At 47.6% G+C, this 15,826-nt stretch overlaps 1 protein-coding gene across 6 annotated transcripts in view; it reads left to right on the forward strand.

The window, feature by feature from the left end:
* The window catches only part of LOC127671872 (zinc finger protein 14), a 43,356-nt gene that overhangs the window by 6,885 nt on the left and 20,645 nt on the right, over window positions 1-15,826 (forward strand). For 3 of the 6 annotated variants that reach the window (XM_052166946.1, XM_052166937.1, XM_052166954.1), the window contains 2 exons: window positions 3,347-3,439; window positions 8,128-9,613. In XM_052166946.1, the coding sequence (XP_052022906.1) occupies window positions 3,347-3,439; window positions 8,128-9,494 (1,460 nt within the window). In that variant the 3' untranslated portion in view covers window positions 9,495-9,613. Of the gene's footprint in view, window positions 1-3,346; window positions 3,440-8,127; window positions 9,614-14,538; window positions 14,624-15,826 lie in introns of those variants that run through there. The other 3 variants (XM_052166965.1, XM_052166972.1, XM_052166979.1) reach the window with 2 other exon arrangements.

Below are 15,826 nucleotides of genomic sequence, written 5' to 3' on the forward strand. Positions count from 1 at the left end.
AACTAGGGACAGGCTTCCTTTAGTTCCATGTGTGAGATACTGCAAACAGGATTTTGGCTGACATAATTAGCATGAGAACACACACACACACACACACACACACTAAACCAAAGCATAGAAACCGCCTCATCGTGGAGGCTGCAGTATGTCACAGTATGTCTCACAGTACACCCCTCTGTCCACACATCTTCACCTGTAAATGGTCATTGCAGTGAGTCACTGGTCTGGTTGAGATCTCTGACTTCTGTGACACCATCAATAGTGAATCCTCACTGGGAGGGACCTTTCGGCTGTCCTATTGCTGCCCTGTGTCATGGAGACCCTGCGTCTTTGGATTAGCAGGACTGGCCCATTCAGGGGTCCCAACCGTCAGCAGATGATCTAGATTTTTGGAATGGGCCAACTCTGAGCCCTGGATTTGGGTCTCTTTCTTATCCACACCACCAGGGGGAGCTCTCCAGCTAGGTCACCCCTTGCTGCCATCCACCGTATGCAGGGTCAGTTCTCCAGCTCACCCACACCCACTGCTCCAGAGCCGGCTCCACTGTGCTGCCCAGGCAGAGCCTGTTCTAACTGCCCCAGGCTGTGAGGGGTGGACCGTTAGGGACGGAGGCATCACCCCTGCATCCAGGCCCGCACAACAGATGAGGGCCAGGGCCAGCTGGGAGCTGCATTTTAAATGTAGGTGAATAATAGCTTATCATATCAAAGAAAACAGATTTCACTTTTGTTTTGCTTTGTTTTGGTGCCCTTTGGTTGTTTTTTGAGACAGGCTTTCTCTGTGTAGTCCTGGCTGTCCTGGAACTCACTCTGTAGACCAGGCTGGCCTCAAGAACTCACAGAGATCTACTTGGCCCTATGTTCCAAACGCTGGGCTTCAAGGTGCACACCACCATGGCCTAGCTCAGATTTTACTTTTCAAATCTTTATTTATGCGCATGGGGAGGGAGTCATGTCTGTGTAGTGACACGTGGAGATCAGAGGGTCCGCCCCTTTCACCATGCGGGCTCTGCGGACTGAGTCAGATCATCAGGCTTGATCAGAATGTCTGTACCTGCTGGTCCACCCCGCTGGCCGTCACTTTGTCCACCCCGCTGGCCGTCACTTGGTGTTTGAACTCCACATTGCTTTAGATGTTTCATTGTTGGTATAAGAAAAACAGCTACACCTTGTCTCTTAGTTTGTCTCTATCAGAAAACCATATATAGTTAATAGAGTATTAAGTGGAGTCACCAGGATGTATTTACAGGGTTATCCAGTCCCTCACCTTTGTTAATGAACCATCAGTTTTACCAACTTTCATGGCTGAAGTTTGAAAATATCATTAGAAATAGAAGTAGGTGAGGCTGGGATCATGGTTCAGTTGGAAAAGTGTCTGCCATCAAGAGTGAGTGCCCGGGTTGGGAGCTTCGGACCCCTGTGCAAAGACAGTGGTGATCTCACGTCTGTAACCCAGGTCAGGGATGCTTAGGACCTGTGCGCAAAGACAGTGGTGAGCGCCAGGTGGTGGTGGCGCACGCCTGTAGTCCCAGCACTTGGGAGGCAGAGGCGGGTGGATTTCTGAGTTCGAGGCCAGCCTGGTCTACAGAGTGAGTTCCAGGACAGCCAGGGCTCCACAGAGAAAGCCTGTCTCGAAACAAACAAGCAAACAAACAAACAAAAGACAGTGGTGGTCTCAGACTTCTGTAACCCAGGTCAGGTCAGGACACAGAGAGGCTCATTGGCAGTCAGCTTAGCCACACATGTGACCTTCAAGTTTAATGAAGGACGTTATTTCAGAAAATAAGATGGAAGGCCAGAGAAATAACTCAGTGGTTAGAAGTACTAGAAACATGAGCCCAGCAGCCCGAACTCAGTTCCTGGCTCTTACACAGCAAACCCGATGCAGTGGCATGACTCTATGCCCCCTCTCCCTCTCATGGTGAGATGGGAGGTAGAGACAGGGGACTCACCCAGAAGCTTGTCAACCAGCCTGGATCACAGCACAGCAGAAACAAGAGAGACCCAGCTCCTGAAAGTTATCCTCTGAACACACACCACACACACACACACACACACACACACACACACACACACACACTAAAAATGAAAGAGAGCAATTGAAGAAAGACAACTGTTGTCAATCTCTGGTCTCCACATGCATATACACAAACATGCACACATCCACACCAACCAGTGCATATTCCACACCAGACACAATACAATAGATATACAAACACCCACACAAAGGGGAAAAAGAAATATCAGTAAATGTCTCTTAAGAAACTAATTGTTGGACTGCAAGAGATGGCTCAGCGGTTAAGAGCACTGACTGCTCTTCTGAAGGTCCTGAGTTCAATTCCCAGCAACCACATGGTGGCTCTCAACTATCTGTAATCGGGTCTGCCGCCCTCTTCTGGTGTGTGTCTGAAGACAGCTACAGTGTACTTAGATATAATAAATAAATAAATCTTTTTTTAAAAAAAGAAACTAAGCCAGGTGGTGGTGGCGCACGCCTGTAATCCCAGCACTCTGGGAGGCAGAGGCAGGTGGATTTCTGAGTTCGAGGCCAGCCTGGTCTACAAAGTGAGTTCCAGGAAAGCCAGGGTTACACAGAGAAACCCTGTCTTGAAAAAAAAAAAAAAAAAAAAAAAACCTTAAAAAAATATATAGGCAAGATGCAATAAAAAAAAAAGAAACTGTTTTCCTCTCAGCAAAATAATAATATTAATATGTAATGGAATATATATAGTTCAGTTAGGAATTGCTTAGGTATACATATATCATTATTATTATTGTTACTATTATTGAAACAGCATTTCTGTACCTCAGACTGACCTCAAATTCAACCTCAGTATATTCCTGCCTTAGATCCCCAAGTGCTGGAACTGCAGGCATGATCCACCATACCCAGCTATAATAAACAATTTTTTAAATGATTTTTTAAAAATTTTTCAATACATGAATGTGTGTTTTGGTATGTGCATGTGACTGCGGTACCTGAGGGAGCCAGCAGAGGGTGGCAGATGCCCCTGGAGTTAGAGGTGTGGGCTGATATGAGTTGTGGGATCTGGGAATTGAACTTAGGTAACCACCGAGCCATCCCTCCAGCCCCTGTAGCAGACACGCTTACTGCCGCTACTTCACAGATGAGGAACCTGAAGCGCAGGGGCAGCTTGCCCACGGCCACACGAGAGTTCTTCCACAGCCTTAACGCGGGTGTTCCCAGACTGCCCACCTTCTCTGAGGACTTACCGGTTTTCATTCTAACCTAAACTTTGTAACACATTTCACTAAAATGAGCCAAAGACATTTTAAACTTGCTCTTACTTTCCTGATTGCCTCATGTTTCTTTGCTTCTGAGCAGGCCGCTTCATCTCTAAGCCAGATGTGATTTCCTTACTGGAGCAAGGGAAAGAGCCCTGGAGGGTTGTGAGGAAACGTCGCCGCCGCCGCCCAGGTAAGAACTGTGTGCCAGGCTTGGGGGCACATTCCAGATAGCTGGACACTGAGCCAGCCAGCCCTTACGGTGGCTGTTGGTATGGTGGCTCCGCAGAACTAGAAAGCAGAATGGCTGGTGCTATAGAGTGTGAGGAAGAGCCAGCAGAGGGCAGGGCAGAGGGCAGTGACCTCGGAAAGCCTGCTGTGCTCCTGCTGTTTCCCTGGTAGTGCTGAGACTCTTGGTGGACCTGGTCTCTTGCTCTAGGCGAGCGAGCGAGCGAGCGTCCTACTGTCAGCCCAGGGCTCTATGGTCAGCCCAGGGAGCCTTTAAGTCATAGCCAGGGAAGCATTCTGATCTCACCTTTCCTTGCAAAATATAACTTTTTAAAGGAGTTATTTATTTTTTAAATGTATGCGAGTGTTCCACCTACATGTATGTATTTGCAGCACATGTGTGCCTGGTGCCTGAAGGAGGCAGAAGAGAGAGTCCGTTCTGATTTAGCTTCTTTTCTGTGGCTGTCGAGACACAATAACAGAGGCAGCGTATAGAAGCGTTGATTGACACTTAACAGTTTCAGACAGTGAATGCGTGATCATTGTGGCTGGGAGCGGAGCAGCGTATAGGTTTGTTGGGTAATGGAGAGATAGTGCCATAATTTTTTATGTTATTTTCTCAGCGAAATAAGACCATAAGGGTAATATTCTATGCAGACATAACACTCCCGTTCCGAGAACCCGAAATCCAAGAATGTCCAAAAGGGTCTAGCACTAATAAAACATGGCCCACAACAACTATACTCTGAAATTCATTTTTTAGTCACTTCCTGAAGAAGCCTTATAATAAATACTAGAATAGGCTCAGTATCCCTTATTCAGAATGCTTGGGAGAAAATGTGTTTCAGATTTCAGACTGATTATTGTTTGTCTGTGCATCACATGTGTGTCTGGTGCCACGGCAGCCAGAAGAGGACGTTATATCTCCTGGACATAGACATGGAAGGTGGTGGTGAGCCCTCTCATGTGAGTGCTAGGAGTGGAGCCTCGGTCCCCTCTGGGAACAGCCTGCTCTTCCCTGCTGCCCTATATACCCCCCAGCCCTATATGCCATTTTACACAGGGACTGATGAGACAAAGGAAGGGCGGAAGGTGGGGCTGGAAGCCCTGGGGAATCGAGTGGAGAGTAAACGTTTTAGGAAGAACTGTGAGGGGTCACCTCAGTGCTGGTGATCATGGTGCTCATGATCAAAAAACCTGCTCCGGAGGCTTGGGCTAGAGAGATGGCTCAGCGGTTAAGAGCACTGGCTGCTGCTCCCGAGGTCCTGAGTTCAGTCCCCAGCACCCACACGGCAGCTCTCAACTGCTTGTAACTCAAGTTCCAGGGCACCTGACACCCCTACATACATGCAGTCAAAACACCAATGCACATGACATAAAAATAAATAAATCTTAAAAAAGTCTGTTCAGGAGATTTATGGTTAATCTTTGTTTGTGGGGTGTCTGTTTTTAGTGAGCCAGGGAGTCTCCAGGAAGGCCTGCCTTTCTTCTGTGGAATCATAGTACCTCCAGGTTAAAACAATGTCTATGCCACGGCCGCATGTTTCGGGCAGTGTGCTCTTTTACAGCCATGTTTATTGTCATGTCATGAACCAGGTTCTTAGTTCTTCCTTTTCAGCTCAATTTAGGTGGATTCTCTCTAAAGCTTTTATAGGTGTTTTTCTTGGAGTATAGCAAATCTGATTACATTCCTGTTCTGTGGAAATTGATCTATTTTAGCCAGGCACGGTGGTGCAAGCCTGTAATCCTACTTAGCAGGTCGAGGCAGGAGGATCAGGAATTCAGTGCCACCCACAACTACATGAAACCCTGTCTCAAAAGCCAAGCCAAGCAGCCACACAAAAGTTGTTCTGTCCAGCATCATCTATCCTTGGTGGTCAACTGTATTTTCCCGGAAAACGGCTGTTTGAGCTAAGTTTAAAATCCATTGCGCGTCAGTCTTCTTTAGCCGAGCACTGCTCACGTGGCCATTTCCTTTGTATTTGTTTAGTTTTGTCTGTCTTGAGAGACTCTCCTGCCATTTGTTATTTCTGTGTTTGTTCTTGGGTTGTTTTGTTTTGTTTTGTGTTGTTTTGTATTTTTGTTGTTGTTTCGGTTTTTGTGCTGTGTGTGGAACCGAGGACTTCACACCCGCGGCAGACCCGCAGAGCTCTGTGGCTCCATCCTCTGTCCCTTTACATGTGGTGTTTTGAGACAGGGCCTTGCTGTCGTGCCCAGCCTGGAACTGACTAAGTTTGCCATGCTCTTGTCTCAGCCTCTGGAGTGCTAGTGTCACGGGCTTCTGAAACCGCACCCACTGCTGTAATTTTCTTTTTACCTTTACCTTTTTGTTTTCTAAAAAACAAGGATACAAGGATACTATTTTAAATCCTTTTTTATCCTATTGACCTAAAGTTATCTAATTTATATATGGTTGTTGGGGTTTTTTTTGTTTTGTTTTGTTTTGTTTTGTTTTTGGATTTGGTTTTTTGGAGACAGGGTTTCTCTGTGTAGCCCTGGCTGTCCTGAACCTCACTCTGTAGACCAGGCTGGCCTTGAACTCAGAAATCCGCCTTCCTCTGCCTCCCAGAGTGCTGGGATTACAGGCGTGCGCCGCCACCGCCCGGCTTAATTTATGTATTTTAATTTTTAAATGAACTTGCTGTTTTCATTATTTCTAGTTTTAGTAGAGTATCCCCGTATGACTTGGACTTTTTTCCGCAGACCCACAGCTGTAGTGGTTGAAAGGCTCAGCCTCTTCCACGCGGGTCAGTGAGCAGCCTTGTCAGCCAGCCTGTCACATTCAGATATGTGCTTTTGCTGCCGTTACCTGGTTACAGTCTCAGAAAATTCACAGAAGGTCTCTCTCTCTCTCATGAAGGAAGGGAATGGAGAAGAGCAGAGCGAGGGGGGAGGGAGGGAGAGACAGCTGAATGTCTGTGAGACGGATGAGTAATAGAGAGAGCCATTCCTCGGTGCTGTGCTGTGACACAAAAGACTACGGAGAGCAGCCAGTAGCGTTGCGACAGGAAATGGACACTGGAGGGGACCCAGCCGAACAACATAAGAAGCTTGAGTACCACAAGGAAAGAGGAAGGCGTGAGCAGATGCGGGGGAGGGTGTGTGAGGAGCTCCCCGCCCCACTCACGTTCATATAGCTGCACGGACAGTAAGCCGTGAGAGAGCAAGTGTGCATCGATGGGAAGTAAATGAGCCCCCCTGCTGTGCTGTGAACTCACTGTTTAGTATGGAGTAAACTGAGATTGTGTCTGACTTTCAGGAGCCTTTCAGGGAAGGGAAGCTGAGGTTCGAATAGCTCAGTGTTATCTGTGTAAGACCCTGTGTTCTACCTTGAGTACTTTTATAAAGTTACCAGAGAAAAGAAAAACCAGTGATAACTGTGCAAGTGTAAAATTATTAATAATGGAGATGTGGGATGGGAGAGAAGGCTCAGCGGTGAAGCGCTTGCTGTGTGGGCAAGGGAGCCTGAGGAAGAGTCTCAACATCTATCTAAAAGTCAGGGTGTTTGCACTGGGTCCCTGGGGCTTGCTGGTGAACTGGTAAGTTCCGGGTTCAGACAAACAAGGTGTAGGAGCTAAGAGCCACGGCTCGGTGGTTAAGGGGACTGTCGCTGTTGTAGAGCACCCAGGTTCAGTTCCCAAACCCACATGATGGATGGCACACATCTGTAAATCCCTTGCCACGGGATCCAACACCCTGCTCCGGCCGCGGCACGCTCACAGTGCCCATAGATACACGTAGGCAAAACACATACATAGAAATAAATATGCTCTGCAGCCAGTGCTCCGAACCACTGAGCCATCTCTCCAGCCCCTTGCTGCACAGATGTATTTGGTTCCCCAGAAGCCGTGTGAACGACAGGCAGGTGTGTCAGTCCACCGGTAATTCCAGCCTTGGAAGGCAGACAGGATGGCCTAGAGCGAGCTAGCAGGCTGACTGGCCAGACTGGCGAGCTCCGGGTTTGTTTGAAAGACCCAGTCTTGAGGAGTAAGATGAATGAAAGATTGAGAGTAATTCCTGACATCAGCCTCAGGCCTCTACATGCCCCCAGCAGTGTGTACCCCCGGCAGTGTGTGCCCCCAGCAGTGTGTACCCCCAGCAGTGTGTATGCACACACATGCAAAACATGGGTTGCATACAAGTGCATATCACACACACAAACAGAACAGGAAAAATGGAAACAAAAATTATAGTCTTATCCAGGTGGTTTTGGTGGTATTTAAACAGTATTTGGGTTTTTATTGTTGTCTATTTTGTTGTTGTTGTTGTTGTTGTTTTTGTTTTGAGACAAGGACTCACTGTGTAGCTCTGGCTGTCCTAGAACTCCCTGTGTAGACCAATCTGGCCTCAAACTCAGCATAGATCCACCCCCTTCTGCCTCCCAAGTGTTGGGGTTAGAGCTGTGTGTGCCGCCACGCCCAGTTTTAAGTGGTATTTGTCGAAGCAGCACAGTACTTTTGATCCACGCCTCTGTCCCCGAGGCAGGGACAGAAAACACTGCTCAGTTACCGCTCTCTCGTATGAGGTCTCCTCTGCCTCCCTCTCTTTTGCTCCCTAAATTATATGAGACTATTTTGAGTTTGGTTGGCCATGATCTCCATTGTCTTCATTTCTAATGAAAGTGGTGCGTGTTTTCTTCCTGCTTCCTTTCAGATTTGGAAACGAAGGAGGAGACCAACCGGCTGTTCTCAGACGACGGTGTTTATGAAATGAATTTCTCCCGGTTGAAGGTCCTGGAGAGAACGGGGAGCGGTGGCCTGAAGAGCCTCCTGTTAAAAAATGGGTGGGAGTCAAGAAGAAAGCAGGAAAGGCAAGAGAGCTCTGAGGAGGGACATCTCAGTCCAGTGAGGCGCGCATCCAAAAGCGTGTCCTCTTACGAAAAGCGCGGGTCGGCTACACGTCAGGGGGTCCATTTGGTGGAGAAACCCTATGAGTGCGGCGCTTGTGGGAAGGCCTTTAGGGTCCGCCAGCAGCTCACTCTTCACCACAGGATCCACACGGGCGAGAAGCCCTGTGAGTGTAAGGAGTGCGGGAGGGCCTTCCGGCAGGCCGCACACCTCGCCAGGCACCAGAGGCTGCACGCTGCTGGAAAACTGCACGGCTGTAAGGAGTGCGGGCGAGCTTTCCTATACGGCCCAGACCTCAGAGCACATCAGAAGCTTCACACTGGCGAGAAGCCCTACGCATGCGAAGACTGTGGGAAGGCCTTCAGGGTACGAGGACAGCTTAGGCTCCATCAGAGGATCCACACCGGGGAGAAGCCCTATGTGTGCCAGGAGTGCGGGAGGGCCTTCAGGCAGTGTGCGCACCTCACTCGGCACCAGAAGCTCACCGTGGCCGGCAGGCTCTACCAGTGTAAAGAGTGCGGGAAAGACTTCCTGTGTGGCTCTGGCCTCAGAGCGCATCACAAACTTCACACCAGTGAGAAGCCCTACGAGTGCAAGGACTGTGGGAAGGCGTTCAGAGTTCGGCAGCAGCTGACGCTGCATCACAGGATCCACACCGGGGAGAAGCCCTTCGAGTGCAGTGAGTGTGGGAGGGCCTTCAGTCGGGGCTACCATCTTATTCTCCATCACAGGATCCACACCGGGGAGAAGCCCTACGAGTGCAAGGAGTGCTGGAAGGCCTTCAGCCGCTACTCACAGCTTATTTCCCATCAGAGCGTCCATATTGGGGTTAAACCCTACGACTGCAAAGACTGCGGGAAAGCCTTCAGACTGCTCTCCCAGCTCACACAGCATCGGAGTATTCACGCCGGGGAGAAGCCCTACACGTGTGAGGACTGCGGGAAGTCTTTCAGATTGCGTCAGAAACTGACTCTACACCAGAGCATTCACACTGGTGAAAAGCCCTTCGAGTGCAAAGACTGTAGGAAGGCCTTTCGGCTCAATTCTTCTCTCACCCAACACCTGAGAATCCATTCTGGGGAGAAACCCTACGAGTGTAAGGAGTGTAAGAAGACCTTTAGACAGCACTCACACCTCACCCATCATCTGAAGGTTCATAGTGTCCAAGTGTGACCTAGAACATTCTGTGAATGTTACAGCTAATCTCGTTTGTCCATACATGTAACTGACCTGGCATAAGAGGTTTTATATCATTAAAGGAATATGTTAATGCAATGTGTTCCACTGTCCGTTCTCCACTGTAATGCTTATTCTATAGTCCTACATATGAACAAGGGTGGGAAAGTGACACTTCTATTCCTCACTTTAGTTATTAAGACACTCAGATGCTCTGCTCTGTAGTTTTCCTCGTTTGTGAACTGGTGATCTAAAACTGGTAGGAAATGGCTGCAAGTTCTTCTAAACTCCAAGTCCTGCAGCCCGCATCCTTTTCTTGGAATGCGGCCAGATGCCGCGTTGCCCAGGAGAGCATAGTAAAAGCGTGTCAGGACCCCACCAGGGCCCAGGCTTTACTGTAGTGTGGCCTCATCTCAGAAAAGCCTCTCCAGTCTTGAACTGTCATATTTGAAAATCTGGCTGACGAGGCCCTGAGACTGCACAGACAGGCCTTTGCTGAAACCCACTTCTGCCTGTGCTCATGTGAGGCTAGACACTGACTGGAATAGTTTTGGATCTTCCAGAACAGCCACCAACTAAATGCCACTGAGTGACCTCAGCTAACACTGTTCAGAACAGAGGAATCATCGACCATATAATCATAAATTACTATATGATCATTATGGAAAGACACTGAAGGTATTTATGATAGTGACTTAGTATTACGCTTGAGAGTGCATATGAATGATTCCAGGTGTGATGAATATAGAAATGCCTTCTGACATTTACCTCTCCTTGAGCTTTAGCTATCTGAACTTGTTTAAGTGTTTACTTTTGTTGGTTTATACAGTCTTAGCATGTAACCCAGACGAGGCTGAGACGTGCTGTTTAGATCCGACCTTGAACTGAGTTCCTCCTACCTCAGTCTCCAGAACGTTTCAGTTCTAGGTTTGCCTCATCACTTCCAGTGTGTGTGTGTGTGTGTGTGTGTGTGTGTGTGTGTTTGTAGTGTGTTGTGGTGGTACAGTACTGAGGATTGAATCCAGGGCCTTTCAGTGAATATCCCCCTAGTCCACTCATTAGAATATTCAGAGTGTGAAATTCTCTGCAATTTGCTAATAATAAAACAGTCTATATTCTGCAGTCCCAGTCAACATTTAGTAAAGACAACAGAAAAAGAGACTAATCATCTACTAATCATCTACAATAATCCCTATTTTTAAAAAAAGATTATTTATATGAGTACACTGTCGCTGTCTTCAGACACATCAGAGGAAGGCATCAGATCCACCATGTGGTTGCTGAAAATTAAACTCAGGACCTCTGGAAGAGCAGTCAGTACTTTTAACCACTGAGCCATCTCTCCAGCCCCATGATTCCTATTTTTTTTTGTTTGTTTGTTTTTGTTTTTTTTCGAGACAGGGTTTCTCTGTGTAGCCCTGGCTGTCCTGGAACTCACTTTGTAGACCAGGCTGGCCTCGAACTCAGAAATCCACATGCCTCTGCCTCCCAGAGTGCTGGGATCACAGGCGTGTGCCACCACCGCCCTGCCATTCCTATTTTTAAAATCACTGTATTGTAGCAATTTTTTTTTTTTTTTTTTTGGTTTTTTGGATTTGTCTTTTTTCGAGGCAGGGTTTCTCTGTATAGTCCTGGTGCATCTGCCCAAATGTCTAAAAGTGTGTTTATAGAGCTTCACTCCTCCCTTCATGGCACATGAAGAATATGCTGTTGCTAAACAGCCACAGATACTGATCACATTGATTATAAAAACAACAGCAAAAAACAAAATCACTTTGTCTAAATCAGTGTGTCTCAGGCTGCACCACTGAACTCCCTTTTGCATTGCCTATAACAGGGAGGGCGCTGCTTTTGCAGGCCAGGCTGTAACCAGAACTCAAGGATGGGAAAAGGGACCCCAGCATGGTAACAGGTGGAGGGGACCCCAGCATGGTGTCAGGTGTTCGTTACTATCTGACAAAGAAAGCACTTGTCATGTGCAAACAGCAGCTAAGCTCCCGTGGAACTAAATGATTATTTTTAGGGGGTGCGGGACAGCTCAGCGGTAAAGGGTTGGCAAGTGTCTATAAGGCCCTGGGCCCCACCCCAGTTCTGCAAACACAACCCCAAAAACCCAAATATGTGATTTTTTCAATCAGAAAATTTACTCGCCCTTTCTATATGCACATCTATTCAGACCTATTTTCCTTTTCCTGTGTGTGTATGTGCTGTGCATGCGTGTGTGTGTGTGTGTGTGTGTGTGTGTGTGTGTGGTTGGTTTATGTGAGAGGATTTCTATGCGTGTGGAAGCCTGAGGTTGATACTGGGGAACCACTCTGAATGACTCTTCCACCTTACTCAGTGAGGCAAGGTGCCCCAGTCAAACCCAGGGCTGACTGTGTGACTGTCCTACGTGTGTCCTCTGTCTCTGCCTCTCAAACCTGAACTTACTGGTGGGTCCACCGTGCCCACCCAGCCTCTATGTAGATTCTAGGGATCTGAATTCCAGTTCTCAAGCCTGTGTGGCAAGTACTTAACTGCTGAGCCATCTCCACACCCCTAAACCACTTATTGATCAATGCTGTATATAATCATTGTCTGGAAAAAAATGCCTTATTAAATATCAGTATGTTTCTTGCAGTAAGTTTCTTGCAGTAAGTTTTCTAAAGTGTTTAACAAAAAATAAGATTTTTTTTTATCAGTTTATATTCTTTTTCAGTATCTTCAACGAGTAAGATTGCTCCTTCTCTTCTCATTCCTGCAATGTGTGTGGTGGTTGTGGCGTTTTGAGACAGAGTCTTACATAACTCAGGCTGGTCTTAAGTGCCTGACACTCCCCCCCTCTACTTCCCAAATACTGGGATTTTAGGCATGTACAACTATGCTGGACCTAATGTGTATTCTAGTATTTTCCTGATTAATGGTGAGTTGAGGTCTTTACATATCTACTCTATGACCAAATGATATAACTTGCTAGTTCATGTTTTGCCCATGTTTCTCTTTTATCTCATTCTGTTTTTGAGATAGGGCTTTACTGTAACCAAGGCTAGGTTCAAATTAATCTTGCATCAGCTCTCAGTTATTGGAATTACAGGTGTGAGCTACTGTTCCCAACTCCATGTTCATTTATAAAAGAAATTCGTAAGGCCAAGCATGGTGGCTCAAGACTTTGATCCCAGCACTTAAGAGGCAGGTAGATCTCCGAGTTTGAAGCTAGCATGGTCTACAGAGAGAGTTCCAGGGCAACCAGGGCTACACAGAGAAACCCTGTCCTAAAAAATTTAATTTTAAAAAAGAAAAGAAATCCAAACCAGATATGTAATATTCTCTTTTTTTTTAATTTTTATTTTATGTGTGTAAACATTTGCCTACATACATATGTGCACTGCATACATCCCTGGAGCCTGTAGAGGGCAGAAGAAGGCTTTATTTAGATTCTCTGGAACTGAAGTTACAGACAGTTGTGAACCACCATATCTGTTATATCTGCAGGAGTGTAAGGGCCCTCGATCACTGAGCCATCTCTCCGGCCTCAGAACTGTCATGTTCCTAAAACTAAAGTCCCAGGGCTGGGAATGCTGGTGAATGCCTATAAGGCCAATACTCTGGAAAGATGCAAGATCGGGGTCTTTTAGCATCCCCAGCGCCTATTATAGAGACATCCTGGCTGACATACCTTGTCCCCCACACACCCCCAAACTCTCCAATCCAGGCCTGGGCTTCCCTTCTCTCAGCTTCTCTGATTCCTGTATAACCCAGTCATCTTGGGCACATGCTCCTTTTGTTACCTCTTGTACCTCTAGCACGCCCTACACCCCTCCCCCTCTCCTCACATGGCCCGGTTCAGTCTGCCAGTCATGTCCACTCTGGTGACTTTCAGATGCCTCTGCCTGTCCTCTCCCTTCTATCTCAATCCCCTGGGAGCAATCATGTCCTCCTTTTCTTTCTTTCTTTTTCTTTCTTTCTTTCTTTCTTTCTTTCTTTCTTTCTTTCTTTCTTTCTTTTACTTCATCTTGAATTTGCAGTTTGCATGCCTCAGTCTCCTGAAGACGGGATGAGGCCTGGCACAAACAAACAAAATGTTAGAGACATGGTTCTCAACCTCCTTAATGCTGTGACCCATTAATACAGTTCCTCATGTTGTGGTGATCCACAAACCATATAATTATTTTTGGTGCTACTTCATAACTGTAATTTTGCTACTGTTAGGAATCCTAATGTAAATATCTGTGTTTTCTGATGGTCTTAGGTGGTCCCTGTGAAAGGGTCATTTGACCCTCCAAGGGGGGGTCTCGACCTACAGGTTGAGGACCACTGTGATAGAAGAAAGCAGAATTATCTTTCCAGTCTTGGAGGCCTTGACTTCATATCTGGTTTGCAAAACAAAACCTAAGAGCCGGGCGGTGGTGGCGCATGCCTGTAATCCCAGCACTTGGGCGGCAGAGGCAGGCGGATTTCTGAGTTGGAGGCCAGCCTGGTCTGCAGAGTGAGTTCCAGGACAGCCAGGACCACACAGAGAAACCCTGTCTCGAAAAAACAAAACAAAAAACAAAAAAACAAACAAAAAAACAAAAACAAAAAACAACCCAAAACCTAAGGACAATACTCATGTCCAGTTTGCAAAACAAAACCTAAGGACAATACCAACAACTAGAACAATACACTCAACAGCTAGAAGGGACAGTGGGGAGAGGAAAAGCAGAGGAAGCTAGAACTCCAGGGAGCCTGGGCAACCTTTCCCGGGGTAGATGTGCTGCACCTTTAGAGGATGTTTGTTAATGAGTGCCCTGACCATGCCTACACCCTCGCTGGGGTGTGTATATGGAGAACCTACTGTGTGCTTACCTCACATATTAAGCATGTGACAATGTGATGATGGATGTTCTCAGCCCTGGTAGGGCAACAACACAACCCCCAGCCAAGTAAGCTAGCTTTGGGGCGGGGGCCGGGGGGCGGGGTTGGCGGCAGAGGGCAGAGGAACCTCCCAGTCCATCCAGCCGGTCCAAGATCACACCCAGAGGCCTCACAGCCCCACCACGCTTGCGCACTCAGCTGTGTTGGACCAGTCTTTCCCAAGATGGACTACATTTCCCACAGGCCTCCGCGCGGCATCCTTCCGGCTGCTTTGCGCCAGTCGACTCCGAGAGGTGAGTTGGTCGCTTGCATTGAGGAAATGGGCGCGGGGGCGGTGTAGGTTTGGCTTTCGGTTGGTTTGAGAGACTTGGAGTCGGTGACGCTGAGTGGACACGGCGTGCCCCGTCGCGTCCTCCGTCTTCCCGCCGCAGGGCCCAGAGGCCCAGCATGGCTCTGAGTTCTGTGTGTGAACTCCAGAGTGAGGGCCCTCCGTACAAAAAGACAGCGCAGCTGCCTTGGCAGGGCGGCTTTGTCCGCGATCCCTCCCCGCCAGGCAGCCCCGATGGCGGTCGCCTCTCAGACCCGCCCCTCCGGGGGCGGCAAGTGTCCTCTCCATCCGCGGTGCTCCATTTCCAGTGGGTTCTGTGTGTGGAAGTGCTGGAGTGACTGGTCGTGGGGGTGTGTCCCCAGGCCACTAAGCCCTCACCTTCCCCAGTGTCCTTTTCCCCAGTCTTGTTCATTTTAGGGAAGGCAATGAAATAAATGCAGGAAACGATTGTTGTTGCACACATAGAGACCCAACATTACTGTGATAAAAAAAAAAAATTAGTCAAGTTACTTTCCTCTTTCTCATTGTCCTATGAAGTGTAGTCGTTATTTTCCCAGGGACATTTACTACTAATTACTGTGAAAGAGACAACTTACTAGGTCAGGGTAGAAGAGACAGATTTCATGCAGATTAATAGAAACCATCACTCATTGATTATGTCTCTTTTTAAATGCTGGCCCATGCCCTCTTTGTGCAGTTACAAATTTCTTTTTTATTTTTATTTTATCTCTTTGTGTGTGTGTGTGTGTGTGTATTTGTATGTATACACCTAACAGCAGAAGCCAGGAAGCTAGTCAAATTCCCAGGAACTGGAGTTATAGAAGGTTCTGGAGCACCACGTGGGTGCTGGGGATCAAATTTGCATCCTCTGCAGGAGCCACTGCTCCTAATGGCTGAGCTATTTCTAGCCTCACAGGTTTTTAATTAAAAAAGAAATCATTTTTAAGGTTTTCATTTTTTACATGTATGAGTGTTATTGTCTGCTTTTCTTTCTGTGTACCACTGTGTGTGACTGTGCCTGAGGAGCCCTGGGGAGGGCATTGGCTTCTCTGGAACTGGAGTCAGAGCAGCCATGTAGGTGCCGGGTATGTAACCCGGGCCCTCTGCAAGAACGTTCAGCGTTGCCCTTCCCTGCTGACCCATCTCTGCGTTCCAGGCTGCCGCTTTC

Source organism: Apodemus sylvaticus, chromosome 1 (assembly GCF_947179515.1).
Source record: "Apodemus sylvaticus chromosome 1, mApoSyl1.1, whole genome shotgun sequence".
Lineage (NCBI taxonomy): Eukaryota > Metazoa > Chordata > Mammalia > Rodentia > Muridae > Apodemus > Apodemus sylvaticus.